At 35.7% G+C, this 20,988-nt stretch overlaps 1 protein-coding gene across 2 annotated transcripts in view; it reads left to right on the top strand.

The window, feature by feature from the left end:
* Positions 1-20,988, top strand: part of ZNF804B (zinc finger protein 804B) — a 237,668-nt gene that overhangs the window by 196,545 nt on the left and 20,135 nt on the right. For both annotated transcript variants that reach the window (XM_032692662.1, XM_032692652.1), the window contains exon 2: positions 6,098-6,241. In XM_032692662.1, the coding sequence (XP_032548553.1) occupies positions 6,098-6,241 (144 nt within the window). The remainder of the gene's footprint in view (positions 1-6,097; positions 6,242-20,988) is intronic.

The raw sequence follows: 20,988 nt of genomic DNA, 5'->3' as shown, positions 1-20,988 counted from the left end.
TTTGAGTCATCAGAGAATGACAGAATTTACTGCCTTTGAAGAAGAAAAAATCTTTTGCAATAGATAACTCTGTAATTCCTCGCTGTAGATTCCATGGTGGCAGAAACTAGAGTTTTCAAGGTGGAGAATGGCAGAACATATGTGAGATAAATGAAAACGTTCTGTATTGTTGGCTATGGCAGCTGAACAAACTACTAGCTTTTTATTCTCTCCACAGCTAAACTTCCCTAGCAAATTCTTTAAGTAAGAGAAAGTCTTCTCGGGGGGGGAAAAGGGGGGGCGGGAAAGAGAGTCTTCAGGGAAAAGTTCATTAGTTCAACCAACCTGATGTTCAGTTACATATCCTAATCCCGGGACATTTGTGTGGTACTCAAGTTTCACACGCCACACAAGTACTTTGATTACTTCCTGCATTCTATTGCCTGCCTGCTGTGTTTTAAAGATCTTTAAAAATCTATTTTGCTGTAGCTGCACACAAAAATACTTAAAGACATAAAAATTATCTGCAGTTATCCCAAAAACTGGTGAATGAGAAAGACATGGTGAATAAGCACTGAAAATGAAGGTGCTATTTCTACTAATTTATGCACAGGTCCCAGAGATGTTCCGTACCAGCCTGGGCAGTTCTACAGATTTCCCTCAAAAAACATTATTTACAAATGCTCATATGAATGGTCCAATGAAAACATGAATTACAGATTGAGATCTGTTTTGCCTAATTTATACATGTAACTTACTTTTAAACCTCTTATCCCTACTATTCTGCTCAAGGATCTCCCAAGTACACTTACATTTTTTTTCAGACTGTGGGGACCAAAACTTCCTCAAAGGCTACATCTAAACTTTGGTCTTCCCCAACAAGCACATACATCCCAGGGCAAAGTGGTAATATCCGTACTTGGCCTGAGTCTCCTCAGTTCTGTCTGGTGCCTTTAGGTATAATTGTTATATTTGTTTTTATTTCAGTCTGTCTGAAGAAGTGTAAGGGCTACATTAAAATGCTACCTGGGTAGTTCTTTTGTGGCGTGGTGCTGCATGTGTTTTTGTGGCATGTAAGTAATGCTTTCTTTGGGAAAAGTCACTTGGGTGGTTGTAAAACTATACGGAGCATGGAGAGACTGGTGAAGTCTCATCCTTGCAGCCTGTAGTGTGGTCCCTGAATGGTATGTCATTCTGGAACTGCACTCATTTTTATCTCGAAGGGAACTCTGAAATGAAAAAGACTGAGAATGAACTGTCACACATGGAGTGGGGATGATGAAGGGCTGGATTCTAGGAGCCAAGTTATTTGCTAGTGTAGACGTACCAAATAGTATTTTACAGCTGACATTTCACCAATACTGAATCAAGTGGAATCATTACCCTCAGCATCTTACATATAACATTACTATTACCATGTCAGGATGTGATTTGCCTTGACTTTCATTGTTGACTTTCATTTAATTTCTTTTCCACTCTAACTCCTGGACCTTTTCCCTTGCATTTGCATTTACTCAGCTATTCACAATCGGATATTGGTGAATGTGATCTCCCTCTCCAAAGTGCAGCACTTGACACACATCTTGCTGAATTTTATCTTGCTGACTTAAGACTATATCTCAAGATTATTACAGTAATTTTAAATCTTGATCCTGGTCCCTAAAGCATTTGTATACCCTGTGCTGCTAATTAGTATCATTCATATATTTCCTACATAATCACAGTTCATTTTGTCATCTAAATCACTAATGAAAATATGTTTAAAAGTCTTAGATGTAGACTATAATTCTGTGGCTAATTCATGTGCTTATATTTGTCCTATTTCTCCTTTAACCTCTAGTCTGAGAATGCCCAAAAAGCACTTGAGTAGTTGCAAGAATATTTAATACTTGCACTCATATCTAATCTGGTTCACAAAATTATATATAAGTTACCAAACTCTGATTGCTTATGTCCCTGAAGAGGGAGCAGTCTGTCACTTACTGACTCTGCATTAATGTGAGTTAGCTGTTCTGTCACTAATTTTGCATTCTAATTTAGAAATAGGTAATCAAAAGTGGGCTAATGATGTTATATTTTTCTCGTGTTCTATTTACAAGCACCATGTATTTACTACCCTGTATTTGTAGAAATCCATGGATTTATAGAAAATTGCCTCTGAATGTTTTATTGTATCAAGTGACCTACTTGTCATCTTAGTCCATTTGAACATTGCAGATATATTTACTATCGGTTATTGAGACAAGATCTGTGGTATTGTTTTGTCTAGATCAGCATCCTTTAATGGCCATGCAGTCTATTAAATATCTATTACAGACTCTGTATTTGATAAATGATTTCTAATTGACTAGATGTCAGTGGCAACATTTGAAAAAACTCAATTACATGGGATTTTTCATTGATTTCCCCTATATTAGAAAATGAAGTGTCAGATACCATTAATTGCATTTTCACAATAAGAAGCACACTACAAAAGTAGCTACTAAGTGAAAGCACTTCTGGCCTAACACTCAATAGAAGTATTCTTTTTAAATTAATCCAATATATAAACAATTATTACGGTTATGGGCCTCTGTTGGTCAAATTGATATGAATGTAATTACAATCTATAATATGAAACCATTTTCCAGGCTTCTAGAAAAATGCGTTCAGATATATTCTGCACTTGTTTATCCTTATACACTACACTATCTGCATCCAGCAACACAGAAGTGTGTTAACCCGTGGTTTCTAGGAGTTCTCACCTACAAGGATTGCATCATCCCTGACATCAACTTGCACTAATGTTGTCCATGGGTCAAAGACAGAACTGCTAACATATATTTTCTTAAGTATACACATATCTACCCAGGCTATATGCCATTAGTAACTAGTGTATGATTCAGAATAAAGTTTATGAGTCTGTGGTACCTATATTCATTACCGCTGATGGTCCACAGTTCAAAATACATTGGTGCATCTTTCCTGTTTGTTTGTGTCTGCATTGGTATAGTCAGGCACTCATGATCACATATGTTTTCTACAGTTGTAATTCTATAGATTTTCTTTCATGTGATCTCATTTATTGTGCCAGAACTGACCATCAGTCTATATAATACTTGTGAGATTATATTAGGAATCTGAATGTGAAAATTCATTTGACTGTGCACAATTTACTGTAGGGCTAGAAGTTCTTATGCCTTTGTAGAGAAAGAAAAATCCATGACCTTTCTAAAATATGCAATGTAGCATTCAATTTCCCTGCATCTGATCGATAAGCAAGCAGGAAATTATATCTTTTGCCATGGTAGACAAGCATAATTAAGCAATAAGGCAATGGAGGTAGTTGTGATTATCTTAGGATGCACCTGGGAGCTGCCTTGTTGCTATTTTAAAACATCTTTATGTGAGGGAACTGTATTAATTTCTGCTGAGAAAGATAAAGTTGGCAGTTTGGAATGCTCATGAGCAGCAGTTTCAGTTGTGCTTCACAGAGAGTGAAGCACACAGAGTGTTCACCTCAAACAGTTAGTCTTCTCTTTCAGCAGAAGTAAAGATGGAGCAGGTTGTAAACATTTAATTGACAGTTGAGACCCAGGGAAAAGAACACTCCTCAAAAAGAAACAATTATTGTCTCACTAGCTTCCAGTGACTGCAAAGCTTACATTTTTACCAGTTTAGAATGAAAATATGTTGCCCTGAACGTCTGACTTTCAGGGAAGACATCTCTGCATAATTAATTCTATTGCATCCACATTCTAATTTATGCATTTTAATTATATCAAAGGCCTGGTGAATAATTAATGCTAGCAAAACAATGGGTCTGAAGCATAAGCTGAAAAGTATCACTTTTTAATAGGCTTTGTAAATTTAAATAACTAATGTAAATTTAAATAACTAATGAAAGCTATTTAACTATTTGATTGCGAGAATATTTCTTCCTGATACAATCAAATATTAACTACAATAATTGAGCAGTCTCTCAAGTGGAGAAATGTTAGCTCAAGCTTGTTGTTTTCACAACTGGCCAGTCTGAGTATACCACACTACACTAACCCACCTGAGCCATATGCTTCCAAGAAAGAGATTTATTTGGATGTTTGTCTTGTGGGAGGGACTGGCATGTCATTGGCATAATTTATAAGATGTAAATAAAATATTTTATAAGATGTAAATAAAATAAGATCAAAATTCCAGGCACAATGTTCCTTTTTGACCTCCTGTCTTCAAGTAGCTCAGTTCATGCAAGTTTCATGGGGAGATTTAGAAATGAATATAAAGAAATAAATTTAGAATTTATTACCTCTGAGTTCAGCAACCTAAGAATTAAGGATGTAGGCCAGGTTAGTAATTCAGAGCCTTGCAGTGGTCAATGGAGAGAGATAGAACCTCTGGAGAATTTCATCTCATCCTAAAATGGATTTTTGAAATAGATGGGATTAATAACCCTTTAGCAATGTATAGCATTTTTCTATTTCTTACAGAGGAAGCTTAGGATACTGCCTTATACCATACACCTAACTTCTAGACAGCCTCGTTTAGATGAAGTAAATCTCACTAGCGACGGCAGCCTCTAAAACTATGGTGTAGAAAGATCTACTTATACCAATGTGAGGTTGTAAAGACCAGGGCAGAGCAGAAGGACTCACAGTACAGAGCTATGAAATGTTCAGCATGTCATATTGAAAGCCATCATCCCAGCTGCGTGGCCAAGTCTCAGACTCGAAACGTGTGTCACTCATTAAGAAAGTCCTTCCCCTCTGAAAGGCCCAAAATGTATATTTGTGTTGATCTGCCATGTCCAAATAGTTGCCTACACCTTGCTGTGGTCCCTGGAGCAATGCTGGGTAGTGTGATGTGCTAAGAGCAGACTGTCTCAGATGTCCAGTATGTCCTGGGTTTGGTATACTCTGAGTTTGTCATGCAAAGGGTGGTGAAAGCAGGTAGACAGTAGACAACACTGATTGTATAGAGTGGGAAGTCTGCTAGCAGAAAGTACCAATTTCTTTAGGTGAGTAAAATGATACAGCAAATGATGAATTACTGCAATCCCTGGCAATATATTACATACACTCAGGTAATATCAACTTGTCAATATGAATATAAAATAAATAGCTTCTACCAAATTCTTTTTTTCTCATTTTCCACATCAGGAGCTTGCTCTTTAGCTCTAGTGTAAGATGTTTAAGGAAGTGTCATAATAGTAACAATATAATGAAGGACTTGTAAAAGAAATAAGGTTGACAAAGGCTGCTGCCAATTTTGCCTATCAGGTCCTTTATTTAATTGCATTAGTTTGAGCTCAGTAACTTTTGGCTCCTATGTTTTAAGTTTTCTCTTTCTGCCTATTATTATGTATTGAAATGAAAGTATTTGACTCACTTGAGCACCCACTTGAGTCACTGGGGAGATATGGAGGGGGTCTATGTAGAAACTAATTGTGTTTTCCCTGTTTTCGACTCTGTTTTCCTGAGCCTGGACGTAAGCTAGTGCTCTCGTCAGTGGTTGTGGTCTGTGTTGGACAGGTGACAGTTACTTTCATTTTGGATGGGCTGGATGGTGTGTCCCCTCATGCAGATGTTGGGAAAGGAAAGGAAGGCATGTAAAAGGCTCTTGCAGAGGTGACTCTGCTCCAGGGAAATCTCAGACAGCCACAGCAATCTGCTGCCTGGGCTGGCTGAATATTTCATAGAGAACAGAAAGCAGAACACAAAAGAAAGTCTGCCTTAGCAGACAGCTTATTTCTTCTGAGCAATGGTACCTAAGGAGCCCACACATGTTCATGCAATCTGATGTGAAGATTAACAGACTAATCCTGGTTGTTTAATTGTTCTTGACTGCTCAGCTTTCCTGCCCAGGATCCCAGGCAATATCCTGATGGTATTCCTCTGCTTCCCATTCCTCTCTACTTTTCTTACTGCAGTACCTACAGCAAGTAGTAAGAACAATTCCTCAAAAACCACAATTATTTTATTAAATTCAATTTAAGACCAAAACCTTCTGAGTGTGTACAGGATGGTCCTTGGTATTCTAGCCATCCTAGTCAGTCTAGTGTTTTTAAAGTAGATGATAAAAAAGTTGCTGAAGCATGAGATCACAATCTCTAGTGAAAGGTCTCCCTTTGCTTCTGCCTTTGCAGGACTATGCTGAGAAGGAGAAAGCTGCAGCCAAGGCTCTGGAGGATGTGAAGGCTAACTTCTACTGTGAACTATGTGACAAGCAGTACCACAAACACCAGGAATTTGACAACCACATCAATTCTTATGACCATGCTCACAAGCAGGTAAACCTGACAAATATCTCTGCATGTTACAGTGGTCTGTCTTCCTTCCTTATTGATTATGGGGGGTTTCTAAATTCACTCAAGTAGAAGACAATTCATCATTTGATATTTTCACCTTTAACATGCTACTTTCCATTAAAATAAAATGGGAAATAGTAATTGTTTTAGTCTTCACCACAATTTCTTTTAAGCCACTCTGACTGAAAGACCTCAATCTACGATTTTAAATACACGCTTAATACCACTATCCACAATTAATTTGATATATTTAAATGTGGAATTACTTATAAACCAGAGAAAGGGGGAAAGACCACTTCCTCAAATAGCCAGTTCTCTCTTTTTTATGCAGAAGGCATATCACCATGCTGTTTCAAGCTGGTTGTGCTGTTTCAAGGGCAGAAAAGGGGGGTGGTGGTGGTTTTTGTTCGTTTGTTTTTTTGTTCGTTTGTTTTTTTTTTGTTTAAAAAAAGCCTATATTTCTGAAGTTAAAATCTACATCTCATAATGTTTCACAGGGTGAAATACATTTTGCCTTGCATGCAGAACATGTTATAAAATAATCCGTACTCTTGGACAAGATGTTGGATTCTTGGGAAAAGATAATAGATACTAACTTTTTGTCATTGATTTTGTGTAATTTTGTCAGGCCTTTATGTGGTAGGTATATATTATTCATATGTGCTTATTATCCTTCTTTCCTGTATCCTAGTTTTCCTCCATTTTTAGCAAAATCCGTATTTCAGTTGATAATATGTAAGGAAAATGCAATTAGTTCATATAAGCACTTCAGAATTTGAAGAAAATGGTTTGCAAAGCTCAGGAATGAACATTTCCGAACCTCTGATGTGACAGATCCTACCTGCTAACCTAACATGTTAATAGCATGTAACTGAATTCCATACTGTATCTTTCTCTTCTATATTTCTTCTAGTGTTTTCATTACACAGTTCAAGTGCTCAGGTGTTGTGTGCATTCAAATTAGTGTCTTCTGTTGATCACACTTCTGGTTGCACAGGGGGCAGGAGGTACCTTACAAATACGTGAAGCAGTTAGAAGTTGCAGGTGTTTCTGACAGAGGATTAGAAATAATAATGTTGAGTAAAATAAGCAGTGCTAAAGAAAAAGCTCTTCACTCTACCTGTAAGCAGTCTTATCATCTTCTGCAGTATCACAGAGGATGTAAATCACCCTGGAATTTTCTGTATGCATCTATCACAGCACTTCATTAACAAACTGCCTAAACTCTGCCCATCCATCCTACTGAACCATCCTGCTGAATTCGAGCAGCCCAGAGTCAGCTGCCCAGGAGTAATATTGGGACATTTCTGTTCCATCACTCCCAAACTGGAGTTATGCATTTATGTGTTAAATCAAAAGCAATTCCTCACATCCCCATACCATTAATTAATCCGTAAAAATGTCTATAATAATACAAAACAAATGCTTTTCCAGATCCTAAACATGTTACTCTAATCCCTATAAATCTCCATTTGCTGCACAAATTATTTTTTCACCCTTCAGCTGTTTTCTAAGTAATTAGAAATACATCTAAACTCAAATGGAGCCACTTGTGCCCTCCCCTCTTCACACGCTCCCTGTGCAAAGAGCAGTTTATGCTAAATCCAACAGACTGCTTCATGCACCACCTATGATTGCCTTGTTGGGCAAGGGAGGTTTTGGCAGGTTTCTGTTATAAAAGGGAGTGTTGAAGCAATAAAACTCTTAATTTTCAGATAAATTTAGTGCTTTAAAAGCTGCCAGGCATAGCACTGGAAACTAAGAGTCTGCACAGAAATGCACGACACATAGAGAATATCAACCAGCAGTGCAAGCTCACCCCATCCTGCCCTTTCAGATGTAGTTCAGAAGCTCAGTTAGTGCAGGATTAGCTAGCTACCCTCCTGATGTGACAGGGTAATTCAGTCTCTTCTCACTTCTTGACTGCTCATCCAAGTCTGGAAACAGCATTAGTTTGCCTCTAGGAATAGTGTGGGTGTGCCCTTTTCTCTGCCTTTTATAGTCAGTCACAGAAAAGCCTTTATTCTTCATACTTTTATCAGAGTAATCTTCAAAGAAAACAATTTAATTTATGGTTTCCTGTGGTTTTAGCTAGCTTGGTTTCAAAATGTTTGTTCTGGGAGGTACAGTAGCCACTAGAAGATCTTTCTCTGAAGGTATGTTTTTTGTTTCCCAGCAGTAATGAGGGTAGCTTTAGTAATCTGCACGCATATGTTCTAAATATCATTCTTCTAATGGAGAGTAAATTAAAATGAGGGACTCTTTACATCTCAGTAACAATACGATGTAGTCTCCCCATGTGATTTTCCATTTAAATGCTTCAACTTCAAAACAATGTTTAAAGAAGATAGAAAGGCAGAAAAAAAGATATTGCACTGAGTACTTAGACGTCTTTTGTTTTTCTTCCAGAGAAAACAGATTTTATTCAAAGAATTATGGCTTTAATCTCTAAATATGGTTTTATAAAATAATATTTATGATCCATTTTCTTATCAATTATTTCATCCAGTTGTTTCAGTAGGAAGTCCTGAGTTCTGGACCAAGCAGTTGGCATACCAGCCACTGCCTTCCCCATCCTCAGAGGCTGCAAAATGTTATGATGACAATATGGCCTTGTTTGCATAAGTGGTTTTTCTGCTATTTTTCTGTGTTAGATATTATTCTAAAGCAGTATACTCAGACTGACTTTACCTCTCTCTTCTTGCTACATACCTTCGTACTTACGGTTAAAAAAATACAATGTATGTATGTGTATATATACACATATACATGCATAAAATTTTGACAGATCATCAAAAATCAATACCTACGTCCTCATTATCTTCTGTAACGCTGTAATGACCCTGGACAATTCTAATATTACTTATATATTTTTGAGTAAAAGTGTCTGAGTATTAAGCAATTCTTATTTCTTTTGGTTGTCTTGTCAGCGTTAGTCTTAATTAATGTTGCCAACGTCTTTCTTGACACACTAGTCTATAAGAATTTTTCATTGGTATTACCTGCTATTGGAAATTCATTTCTTTCAGTGCAGGACTGGATAAAATGAACTCAGAAAATCTCTCTAAGTGAAAGGCTGTACTCCCATCCAGCTTTGCCTGAGCTCTCTGTTAAGCCTGGTACTTAACGAGGCTGGGGCAGGAGTATGGGAGTCCTGGGACACCCTACTGCCCTGTGCATACATGTGTCATTGGCCCAGCACATACCAACTAACCCACTTGAAATCACAGCTTTTTATCTCTGCGTTTTTTTCTTATGACTTTATAAAGCCCTGTGCAGCAGTCACAGGGAGTAACACGGAGAAATCTGTGGTCTCTCTCGTCAAGCATTAAGGTGAACAATGCTTGCTATCACTTGCTCACCGTATTCTGCAACAGAAGTTAACTGCATCAGAACTGAGTACTTGGTGCTGTCAAAGCTATCTCAACACTGAAAAGGAAGAGGGTCCTGGTGCAAATTCATTCAAAAGTGATTAAGATATAGATAACCAAGATAGGCTGCTGCCTGAAAATGTAATGTATGTGGAAGTATGCTGCATGCTAGGCTGACAATAATGTGTAAGTATAGTTTTTTTTAACAGGGTTTTTAAGTCATACACGTCTTTAAAAGGGAGCCTAACTTGAGCAGAGGTGTCTATTTGGTTGACATTATTAAATGGAATCTTTTAATAACTCCAGGTCATGCATTACACTCATCCATTCAGTTGACATCAAAGTAGTTGACATCAATTTTTTGTATAAATAATCCTTAGCAATCAGCAAGGCTTTTAGATTGCAGCAAATGAGAAAATCACAAATCTGTTCCATGTACTGCAATATAATAATTGTGATGATAATATAATAAAAATGATAGAAATAAGCAGCAAAGAAAAACAAGACTGTATTGCCATCTTGGGGTTTCTGACAACAAAACAAGTCTTAGTTTTGTTGTCAAAATACATCACATTATCTCATGTGATAAAAAACCAAAACAAAACAACAACAAAAACCCAAAAACAACAACCAAAAAAACCCAAACCAAACCAAACAAACAAAACCAAAAAACAAACAAACAAAAAACCCCACAAAAAACCTCCCCACAACATAAATTTTAGTGTTCTTGATGCAGACAGCACTGTATAAGTAGGTGAACAGAACTTTCAGCCTATTCTATTTTGCATGCACATACCTGTATTTTAGTATTTATATCCATGCATACTTGCATTTGGATATATTTCTGGAATGAGAGTCTGATTTAGTGTGTACAGCTGTGGGCACTTACTGTTAAGCCTTTATGGTGCTTGTGGATTTAAACTCTAATTCAGGCAGAGATTTAGCTCCTGTTAAAGATCAAAGCTAGCAAATATACGTGCATTTTAGCTAACGTTGCTGCTACACCCAGAAAATGTGCTGATAAGTTAACACAGAGAAAGCTTCAGGAATGAGTGTAATGCTGAGATCTTGTTTGTTCATCTTGAGGGTGGTTTTTATCCAGCAACTCCATGTTTATTGGATGAAAATGAAGTCATGTCTTTTGGCTCTAAGGTAAACCTCTATTGCCCAAACGATTTTCATATGGAGGAAAGGAAGTTGGTCTGGCAATATCTGAGGGATTTCACCTTAGGATCTGGGAAATTAGGCAAACACACCAAGAAACCTTCTTCTGGATGAAGTAACATACAAATCAAACAGAAAGTACTATATCAGCTTGAAGGTTCCTCACTATGTGTGGTTGTGTGATCTCTGCTTTTTTCCATAAATACATAAGTGGACCCACTGTCCCTCTTGTACTACCACGTGGACAAGGCTGAGGTCCTTCCCTGTAGGCCCTGCTTCTGCACTTTTGCATCAAGACGCTGGCCTTTAAAAAGGGTCTGCTTTTTTAAAGCCCAGTTTTGCACATGGGGTCTGTACTCTCTATGGCTTTCTCAGAAAATAATCTAAGTGGCCAAAGACCTCAGAATTTCTTGCTCTCAGTTAGTAAGAGGTGCGGTCTTCAGTCATCAGCATTCTGCTCCTGTAATTCATAAAAATCATCTTAGCTTAATGCTTGGTAAGATGTACATGTATACTTGTAACAAAACTTTCACATTCCTCACACCCTTAGGAAGATTAAAAGCAAAAGAAAAGGATCAAACAACAGAAACAGTAATATGATATTAGATTCCCTCGAACGACTGGTTTATAAGTGGACTTCAACTGATACAGGAATTTTGTATGTGTGGTAGTTATTTTTTAGATACCAGTGGATTGCTATGCTCAAAAGCAACTATCACATCCACAAATCGTTTTCTGGGTGCGATTTGGAGGGTGTAAAATTAGGCGCAGTCCTGAGAACAACGGTGACATTTCTAAGAGGTATGCCTATAAGCAGTCCCACAAAAATAAATAAAATTATTCAAATGCATAAAATGAAGGATGCTCATATGTTTTACAAGAGAAGGGGCTTATAGATGAAAGTTATTATTATTTATTTTTCCCATTTTCAGAACATTTACCATATGTATTTTTAATCAGATTAAATGCGCCTGACACCTACATCAAAATATTCCCATTATGATTTGATACAGTCAGCAGTTTCTCGGATTTTTTCCACAAATTATTCTTTAATTTCAGTGAACTGCTTGTTTATTTTTTACTTTAGGCAAATTTATTACCAGTTTATATTTTAACTATACCCATTAGACAATTATTTAGAATGATCATCTGTGCCAGTATACCATTTGTCAGGCACTTCTGCTTCATCACAATATTTATTTTCTCTTGAATTTGGGGAGTTTTGATGCTGAGGAGTTCTTAACTGTTATTTTATTCATTATTCTACCATATACATATCAATTCAATTTTCTCTTCTCTTTCCTTTTAAGCCCATCTTTCTCTTCCCTTGGAAATAGTATACTCTTTACATTTCTGGCATAAGTCTTGGGGGTTTTTTTTAAGGTGAAGACCAAAGCTGAAAGCAAAGAATTCATTTCTATAGTCTATCCTATTGTTTCAGTGTCTTTTTGCCTTAAAGACACACTGTTCTCTTGCTCACTGTGAAACCGGTGATTTTCTTATTGTTGCTTATGCCTATGACATTTATTACGTTCTCTAATATCTGTAATAGCTTCACAGTTTCTTAGCTTTTTATTATACATTGATTTTTCAGTGTGTGTTCTTGTTCACACTCCCAAAAATTACTTCCACTCTGACTGTAACTGTTCCCAAAGAGCAGGTTTTTGATAATTTCTTGCTGAATAGTTACCCTTTTCTCACACTGCCTATTCCGTAATTAACTTTAAAAGTTTTTCTCACTCTTTCAGAGTTTGTTCATGTGAATTGACTCCTTTTATTTATCCTTTTTGTTTCTAAATTAGTTTTGATTACAAATTAATTACCCCATGATTTCTACTGGATTGTTAGATACAGAACTAACTGTGACGCATAGAATTAAGGTTTCCAAACACTTTGTATTTTAAGGACAAGTTTTCTGTGGCTTTAAGCAATTGGGCTGAAATTTTCTTTATGGATCACCAGCTTTAATAAATGACAGTAAAAATACATAGTATTTGCAAAGTAAAGAATAAAGAAGTGATAAGGCATTGGAATCGATACTGTTCAGGCAGCCTACTCTGATAGTTTCATACATCTGCCCTTTAATAAAATAATTAATCTCAGGTTGCATATTGTTTCACTGAGGAAAACTCCCTGGCTCAGTATTGAAGATGGGCTGTAGTTCAGAAATTAACCTATTTTGTGTAGGGGAGGAAGCTATTGGCTGCAAAAGAACCGAAGATGTGAAATGAGGGGTAAACAGAAGGAGAAGAGGAGGGTTTAGGAAGCACCTATGGGAAGAGGTGTAATGGACAGAAACAGCAAGAACTAAAAGGCATGGAAGTATCACTCAGAAATAAGAAGACAAGAAAGGGAAAAAAAGGGGTTATAAGACGAAGGACATGGAGAAATAAGGAGAACACAGTAGGAAATTCTCAATGTCAGCCATTTATAGCCACCAGTGTCTGTCATTGCATTTGGAGCCAAGAATCTGAGTGAATAGACCACAAGTCTAATTCTGTTAACAAGAATACCACAAATATTATGTTGGCACACAATGTTGTATTGAAAATAATAAAAAGGACTTGCACAACAAGATCTGAAAAAGGTCTGAGGTCTGAAAAAAACCCCAAAGAATGGATTATGTAATGCTGTTGTTCATCTTTTACCACTTCTAAATAATATAAGACCAAAATTTTCTTGTCCTGAATGCTTCTTTCTGTCATTTAGGCAGAGAGAAATCCTACCTTTCTTAAGACATATTTGCATCACAGCTGCTGTGCTTCAGAGCACCTGCAATCTGGCATTTTTGAAACGCTGAAGTAGCAGTTCAAGGAAACAATCAGATTGTGTACATCACAGAAATTAATGTAAATAGAGGTAAACGTAAAGCAACACAAGATGACATCAGCATTTAAGCAAAGCAGTGGTGCACAACATATGCACAAAAGCAGGATATAAGGAACAGGATAATTCTGTGGCTTCACTTACTAGAACATTTATTTTGCCAGTTTGAAATTACCTTAAGGTGAATGCTTGCTTTCTAATATTATGCAATATTTTCTTAAATTTTATGAAGGAAGGCTTGTATTTATAGGTCTGCTACACAGAGATTCTTCAATTGCACACTAGAGCAAGTGCATGTACTAGAGTAGCTCTAGTACAACAGAAGCAGTATTATCAAATACCACTGAGCACACTACAGTGATTAGGAGTGACTTGAGGTAACAGATCCCAAAGAAATGTCAGCAGAAACAATTCTTTATTTTAAACTTACCAATCTGTGCAGATCAGTGCATTTTATAAACACCTGCTAAACCTGCTGCCCTGCCAATGCTTTGCTGCTTTCTTATTACTCAGGGATAGAGTAAATAAATTGGCAATATTCATCCTTTTTAAATTACACATTATTTAGAATAATGAGATTCATCATTAGCTGTCAAAAAAAAAATCTCGCAAATAACGCAGAGCTTCTTTTAAATTTATTGTCTTGATAAGCTAAATTTTTAAATGCTAGATGCTATGGAATTACATTCGGTGTTCTTTAGAATGAACGCTAATCAACATGTAAATTAGCAATTTAACCCTCTTTAATTTGGAAAAAGCCCATGGGACACCTAATTTCATAGTTGTTAATGATGGTCCAATGACTGCAGAATATTTCTTAAGCATTTAATTACATAAGGAATTACAGAAGTGTATCAGATTTTGGCATTTATGACATATAGTGTCAGTTAGAGGGAGTGCTCTTCATTAATGCCTGTGTTATTGTTCTTTCCATTCTTCTCAGAGGTTACACTTTTTAATTACTAAAGTTTTAAAAGTAATTTTTCAAGCGGGAGGAATGGTTGATGCAGTGCAATGGATGTGTTATTCAAATAAGCAAGGAATTAGAAGGATTAGATTTGTCACAAAAAAAAAAGATGATGCCAAACCAGGCAAATATGAAATTCTACCTTAAAATTCCTCACCCAGATCATGAAGAAACATATTCTTCTTTAATTATATTTAGACAAAAGGTGCAGTTAATCTGGTGGAAACTCAGCATCTCTGGTTTTCCATTGTTTCAAACTTTGCTTCTGTTTCAAATATGGACAAGGAAGAAAAAATCCCAAACCCAAATTAATTGAAACATTTTCTTATGACTGATTTAACATGGTAATGATAATTGAAATCCAAAAAAAATTTTGAAACAAAAGACTTTCTGAAACATTCCATTCAAATAGAAAAATGGTTTTGAGCCAGTCATAATTCTATTTCCTACTGCACAAAAAGTTATTAAAACCAACATATTCCTCTTTGGTTCTGAGTTCTGAAATGTTAATACATGCAGTACATGGGATATTACCTAAATAAATGAGATAGGTACATAGAACCCAAATATTTACATTTAGATTATTATTATTCCCTATTAACCTTTAGGGCAGTCAGGCTGGAGTTGTGCCTGTGTTGTTTAATGAACAAGATAAATTATATTGGACATTGTTGTCCTTTTTAAAATCTCTGTATTCAGGTGCCTTTTCCACTTTTTAAATACCAGTTATAAGAACAGAAGAAGCCGAATAAACAGCATGTTTTATACCTACTTCTGTGCAAAATGTTACCATTTAGATCTGGAATACCTGGTGTCATTTTGAGGTCAGCCTCTACAAATTTTACCTCACACAGTGAGGTGATAGGGACAAAGCACTACTAGATGCTATGATTGCTTTTATATCTGTTCACAAGTACTTTAATTCATATTTCTGGAATTACTTTTACAATAAACTATTATTAAGCCATATTAAGGAACCTGTTCCACAGGTTATGAAACAACTGTACATATTTTACCTTGGGCAACTCTGTGACATAATCAGCTTTTTGGAAATACAGCAATTAACTGTGTTAGCAAAACGTTGTCCCCTCAAATATTCAGAGAAAAATTACATTTCACTTGGCTTCTGCATAACTTTTGAACAGTGCTCTCTTGCTCATATCTTTCCCTCATCTGGAAAAATAATAATTCTTCTGATACCACTGACATTCACAAAGTGTATCTGGCACAGTAGGCATCTGTCCAGAATCTGCATCTATTGTGGTTCTGTTCATTTTTGACTGTCTGCACCTTCAAAGCAGTAATTAATATGCAAAAATGTAGCTGAGCAATTGATTCCTGTGGAGCTTTAAGTCAAAGCTAATCAGCTATGTTTGTGTTGGAGGGAGCATACAATGTGCCTTGTATGTCTTTAAGGGGCATTCATAGCACAAACAAATATTTAAAAGCAAAACAAAAACATATCTGTGCCTCACCAGGACAGCAATAAAAATGGTGAGATTAGTCATTTATTACCCTTACTTATTTAAATGCATTAATTAGCATCTCTTAACATATCTCTAAGGGAAAACTAAAGGAGGTAAGCCAGATCAATTATCATTTCACAGTTCTTACAATTTTATAATAATTAGGCTCCACCAGAAGCCATTAAAAAGATGAGGTCACTTTATCTTCTCAAATTAAATTGCAAGGGAATATCTAGAGAAATGTAGAGGACATGCATGTGAATACCAAACAAACATACTAAGACAAGGGTGATGGGACAGTAAAAAAAAATGTTTCTTGAAAAAAACAGAAACAAAAAACACCCAAACCAACCAACAAACAAAAACAAACCTCCCAAAAAACTAAACATTCATTCACTCATTTATCAGGAAATGTTGCTTTTAGAGCAGAATGGTTCCTCAGGAATGTAAGAAGATCAAAACTGTTTTTATTCAGAAGTTTTACTCATTTAGTTTCAATCCAGTTGAAATGGTTCATAAAGATTGAAATACTTCCCTTCAACAGCGTTACAAAAAGAGCTTTTAAAAATGTCTTGAAATTATTTAAAAATATCATTTTAATATTAAATGTAATGTAAGCATACATTATGTTTACTATTCTTGAGATACAGAAATTATGAAAATGTTAACTTTAAGGCATTAGGTTGTGTTCCCATTTAGATGCATTGACATCAAGCCACTTGAAATTTTCATTTCTTAAAGAAGTTTTCAGAATTTTACTCCTCCCACTAAGATTGAAAAAATCAAGGAGCTCCAATTGTCAAAGTTAATTGCAGAGGAGAAATTCTAGACTTTTAAGTGTGTAAGTATAGAGGAATTGATAGAAACCCACTGCAACCCTGTAGCATACCTTATGCTTGTAGTTAGCATTTCTCAGCTTGTTTTCAGCCCTTAGCATGTTGATGGATTTTGAGCACCTCTTCCTTCAAAACAGGCACCTAAATACTTATGTTTAAAAGTCACATTCTACTGCTTTGTATTTACACTTCCCATTTAGGATCTGTGGTATTCAGGAGGGCACTAAACCATATCTAGCTGAAGCGAAAAAACCTATGGCTTTTATTCTGAACCTGCCTTGGATCTCTAGTCTTAGATTGGATTGTATGAATATCAAATCATAATTAATGGAGAAATTATAGGGTAAAGTAGTATCATGTTTAGGAGCAAAACAATGTAATTTTTTAAATCACATAAGTTTCCCAGGGAAGCGCCAGCACCAAACCTGACAAAGTTCAAGAAGTGTTTGGACAATGCTCTCGGGTACATGGCTTGACTCTTGGGGATAGTCCTGTGCAGGGCCAGGAGTTGGACTTGATGATCCTTGTGGATCCTTCTGACTCAGAATATTCTGTGATTCTTTGATTGTTACCACTATTTGCATACAAGATTATTGCCTGAAAGGTAAAATGTAATTTTCACCTTTCAAAAGGAATACAGAATATTCAGATTAATCTCGTCTTGTCTTCAGAGCAAAATTCATTTTTCTCATCAGCTTGTAATGACCATCCTTTCTGCATTCTGCATTACTTTTATATCATTTGAGCCTGAGTTACATGCAACATTCAACTCATTGACATAATCTTGGCTCTCAGTAGCCTGTGTCAGATTATGATTTCCTTCCCATTTTGAAATTTAGCACAGGATAATGTCCCTTTGCTTGGTTAAAAAAAAAAAAAAAATTAAAATTCTGGCCTTCAATTTGAAAATAATGATAAATTGGAACAGTACACATATAAAAGAGCTAGTCATAGCCTAAAAAATCTGAACATAGAACCTGTGAGAAGTGTACAGTAATTGCTATAGCAATTTTCTGTTATTTCTAGGAAATGATCAGAATTTTCTCTTATGTAATTCCTTTTTTATTTTTGCACAAGGTACCCTTAAAAGCTAAACCAATAGTACATTGAAAAACAATGGATTTTTTTTCAGAAATTAAAATTATAACATATGATCCCATTGTCCTATTTCTTCTTGTCTCCAGAACAATTTCCAGTATTGGTTTAACTCACCCAGTCCAAAGAATATGAAGCCACTATGACCATATTGTATGTGTGTTGGTGCATATTTTAAGAGGCTTCTTTTTCCACTTGACACATTTCAGTTGCAATTCCACAATTTAAAAGTTTTAATAGTTTTCTAGAAACTGCTCCCTGAAAAGGGAGAAATGAACATGATGTAATTTTATAATGCTGTAAACAGACTTCTAATTTTTCATGTGGACATGGACATGTTTAATATTCTAAATCTGATCTATCACTCTCTGAAATACTTTATGTTACTTCTCAAATTCTTTCCTGTCACTTGACACAAAGAACCTTTTAAACAAGCTTTACTCTACTACTACTCCCAGGAAATTAAAGATCAACTTCAAATTTTCAAATGCATGTTCATAGCAACACTTGATACAAGAATGAATACAAATTGACATGATCTGGAACATGGCTAAGAGGGTAACATTAAATGTTGCCTCCCACAACTCCAAAACATATGAGTGGAAAAGAGAAGTAGTAAGGGATTGCTCTTATAAAACTGCATCGTGTTCATTTCTCCCTTTTCAAGGAGCAGTTTCTAGAAAACTATTAAAACTTTTAAATTGTGGAATCGCAACTGAAGTGTGTCAAGTTGCAGCTTGGTGATGTGTTACACACCAGTGGGCTGAACTGCATATCTCGACCTTGTGCTTGCTTTTAGCTCCCTCTCTTAGTAAAAAGCCTCAAGCACTGCAGGTTGCAACAGCAGTAAGTTCAAGGGGACAAAATACAAATTACCAGTGGCAAATAAATAATATTTTAAGCATGTGGCAATAAAAAGGGAGCTAGATAGGGCTAAAATACCTTTGTCTTTATAAATTGGAAAATTAGGTCATCTTTCACTCTTCACAGTTTGGTCATCTTTTTTCCATGACACACTGAATTTGCTTAGGAAGCACGTTATTGCTTTTGTTATTTCAGAAGGAAATGCTGCTTAACTGAGAAGAGAGATGAATAAACCAAGTAGAGGGAAGAAAGGACACTAACATCAAAGGAGAAAACACATAATAATAATGCGAGAAAAAACCTGGAGAATAATTAAAGAAAATAAAAAAAAATGAAAATAACCTTTTTAAAAATCAGTAAAATTTACTGAGATGTGTTCTCAGAGGATTGTCTCTGATAATCAAAGGCTAAACCAGGTTATTGCAGGAGTGAATTATTCTGGGAAGAAAAAAAAAAAAAGGACATCTGCTCATCTTTTCCTGTAAATAAACCAAAGACTGGAACATAAACTGCTACTCCAATCCCATGCATGCAGAAATTAAAATTAACAGATCATCCATCCAAATTTGCTGCTTCTATGGGCCTCCTTTATGGCAAGAATAGCACAGAAATACTTTGTCCACATATGGATCTCTAAAAAGCTGATCTTTACCCTATATGTTATTATTTTAATGATGATCAACACATGGACATAAGGAAAAGAAAAAAAGCCAAGTAACTGTATTTAGTAAATGCAAATAAAATATTTGCATATATTTGTATAAATAACAAACTGTTACATACACTTCTTTTAGGAATCTAGTTTCATAAAGGTCAATGAGCTTGTCAAACAGGCTATGAGGAGGAAATGAAATGGAAAGATGTGAGAAAGACCTAAGAAATTTTAAAGAGCACTTGGCTGATCGTTTAGGAACCCAAATCCCAGAACTGAAAAAGACCAAATAGGTTATAAACACTAATCTTATTTAGAAGGAAAGTCAATTCTCTCTGGCTTAAATTCATAATAAAGGAGAAAAAGGAAAAATGAATGGTAACTACTATAAATCACAAGTGAAGAAATTGGAAAAGAAGTGATGAAGGAAGTAAAAAGGGCGAGGTGAGGGCAAGAAAGTTTCTGAAAGTATATTGAGGACATAAAGTATCTTCTGCTCCAAATTGAAATTATTTACTTGTTAGCAGTGATATAAAAAATACTATTCAACACAGATTTCTGTTCTATACTTAGGACAAAGCCAGATGACTTAGTCACATCTGTAATGGTTATGATAATTGTAAAGTACCACTCTACCAATATTTTAGAAGGATCTTTAGCAACATAATCTAGAGCTAAAGATTTTTGTCTCAGCTGGTTCAGGTGACCGGCATTTAAGTATTAGGAAAGAGATGGCCATAAACTTTCCTAATAATTAATGTTGATTTTTATTGGGTCTCAGAGCACTCGAGGAAGAAGCATCAAGCTAGATGATGCCATGCTAGGATTTAGAAAGAATAAACGAGAAAATCTGTCATTCTGACATTAGTACCAGGGAAAATACTGGCATGACTGATATGGGACTCCATAAAATATTGAGGAATGATAATGTAATACATTTCAATTAATGTGGATTATATAAAATAGCTCTTGTCAAAGTAACTCAATTTCATCAATTTATCTGGATGTCCTCTGTCTTGTGTTATCAAAAAGTTTTGATCAGATGATTATAAAATTCCTTTGTGGCCTTTTCTGATTGACCAAAACTGCAAGGAAATGTAATTTATTAAACCTACTTTAATTTGAGTAGGCATTTTGTTATAGCATTGCTGCTAGGTTCCTGGCTACCTTTAACTGTTCTGCTCCAGGAGACTTCAGTTTACCTTGAGCAAATACAAGAGAAAGAATACTTTGATATTGAATGACTATTAAAAAAAATTAAAAACCCCATAAAATAAAAATTAAAAACCTCCAACCACTTACACATATTAAAATATTTAATTTTTTTTAGTGATGGACTTGTTCTCTGGTATAACATTTCAAAGTCACTGTATAGTGGTCTGCTGATTCAACTTTCCTCTATGTAAACATAGCACAATAATTTGGAAGGGGCTTATCCTTTATGCTTTGTTGTTGTTCCCTCAGCTCTATCGTAATTATCAAGAATCA

The sequence above is a fragment of the Chiroxiphia lanceolata genome, chromosome 1 (assembly GCF_009829145.1).
Source record: "Chiroxiphia lanceolata isolate bChiLan1 chromosome 1, bChiLan1.pri, whole genome shotgun sequence".
In the NCBI taxonomy this organism is placed as follows: Eukaryota; Metazoa; Chordata; class Aves; order Passeriformes; family Pipridae; genus Chiroxiphia; species Chiroxiphia lanceolata.
The sequence above is the reverse complement of the archived record's forward strand: the minus strand, read 5'-3'. Positions and strand labels throughout refer to the sequence as shown.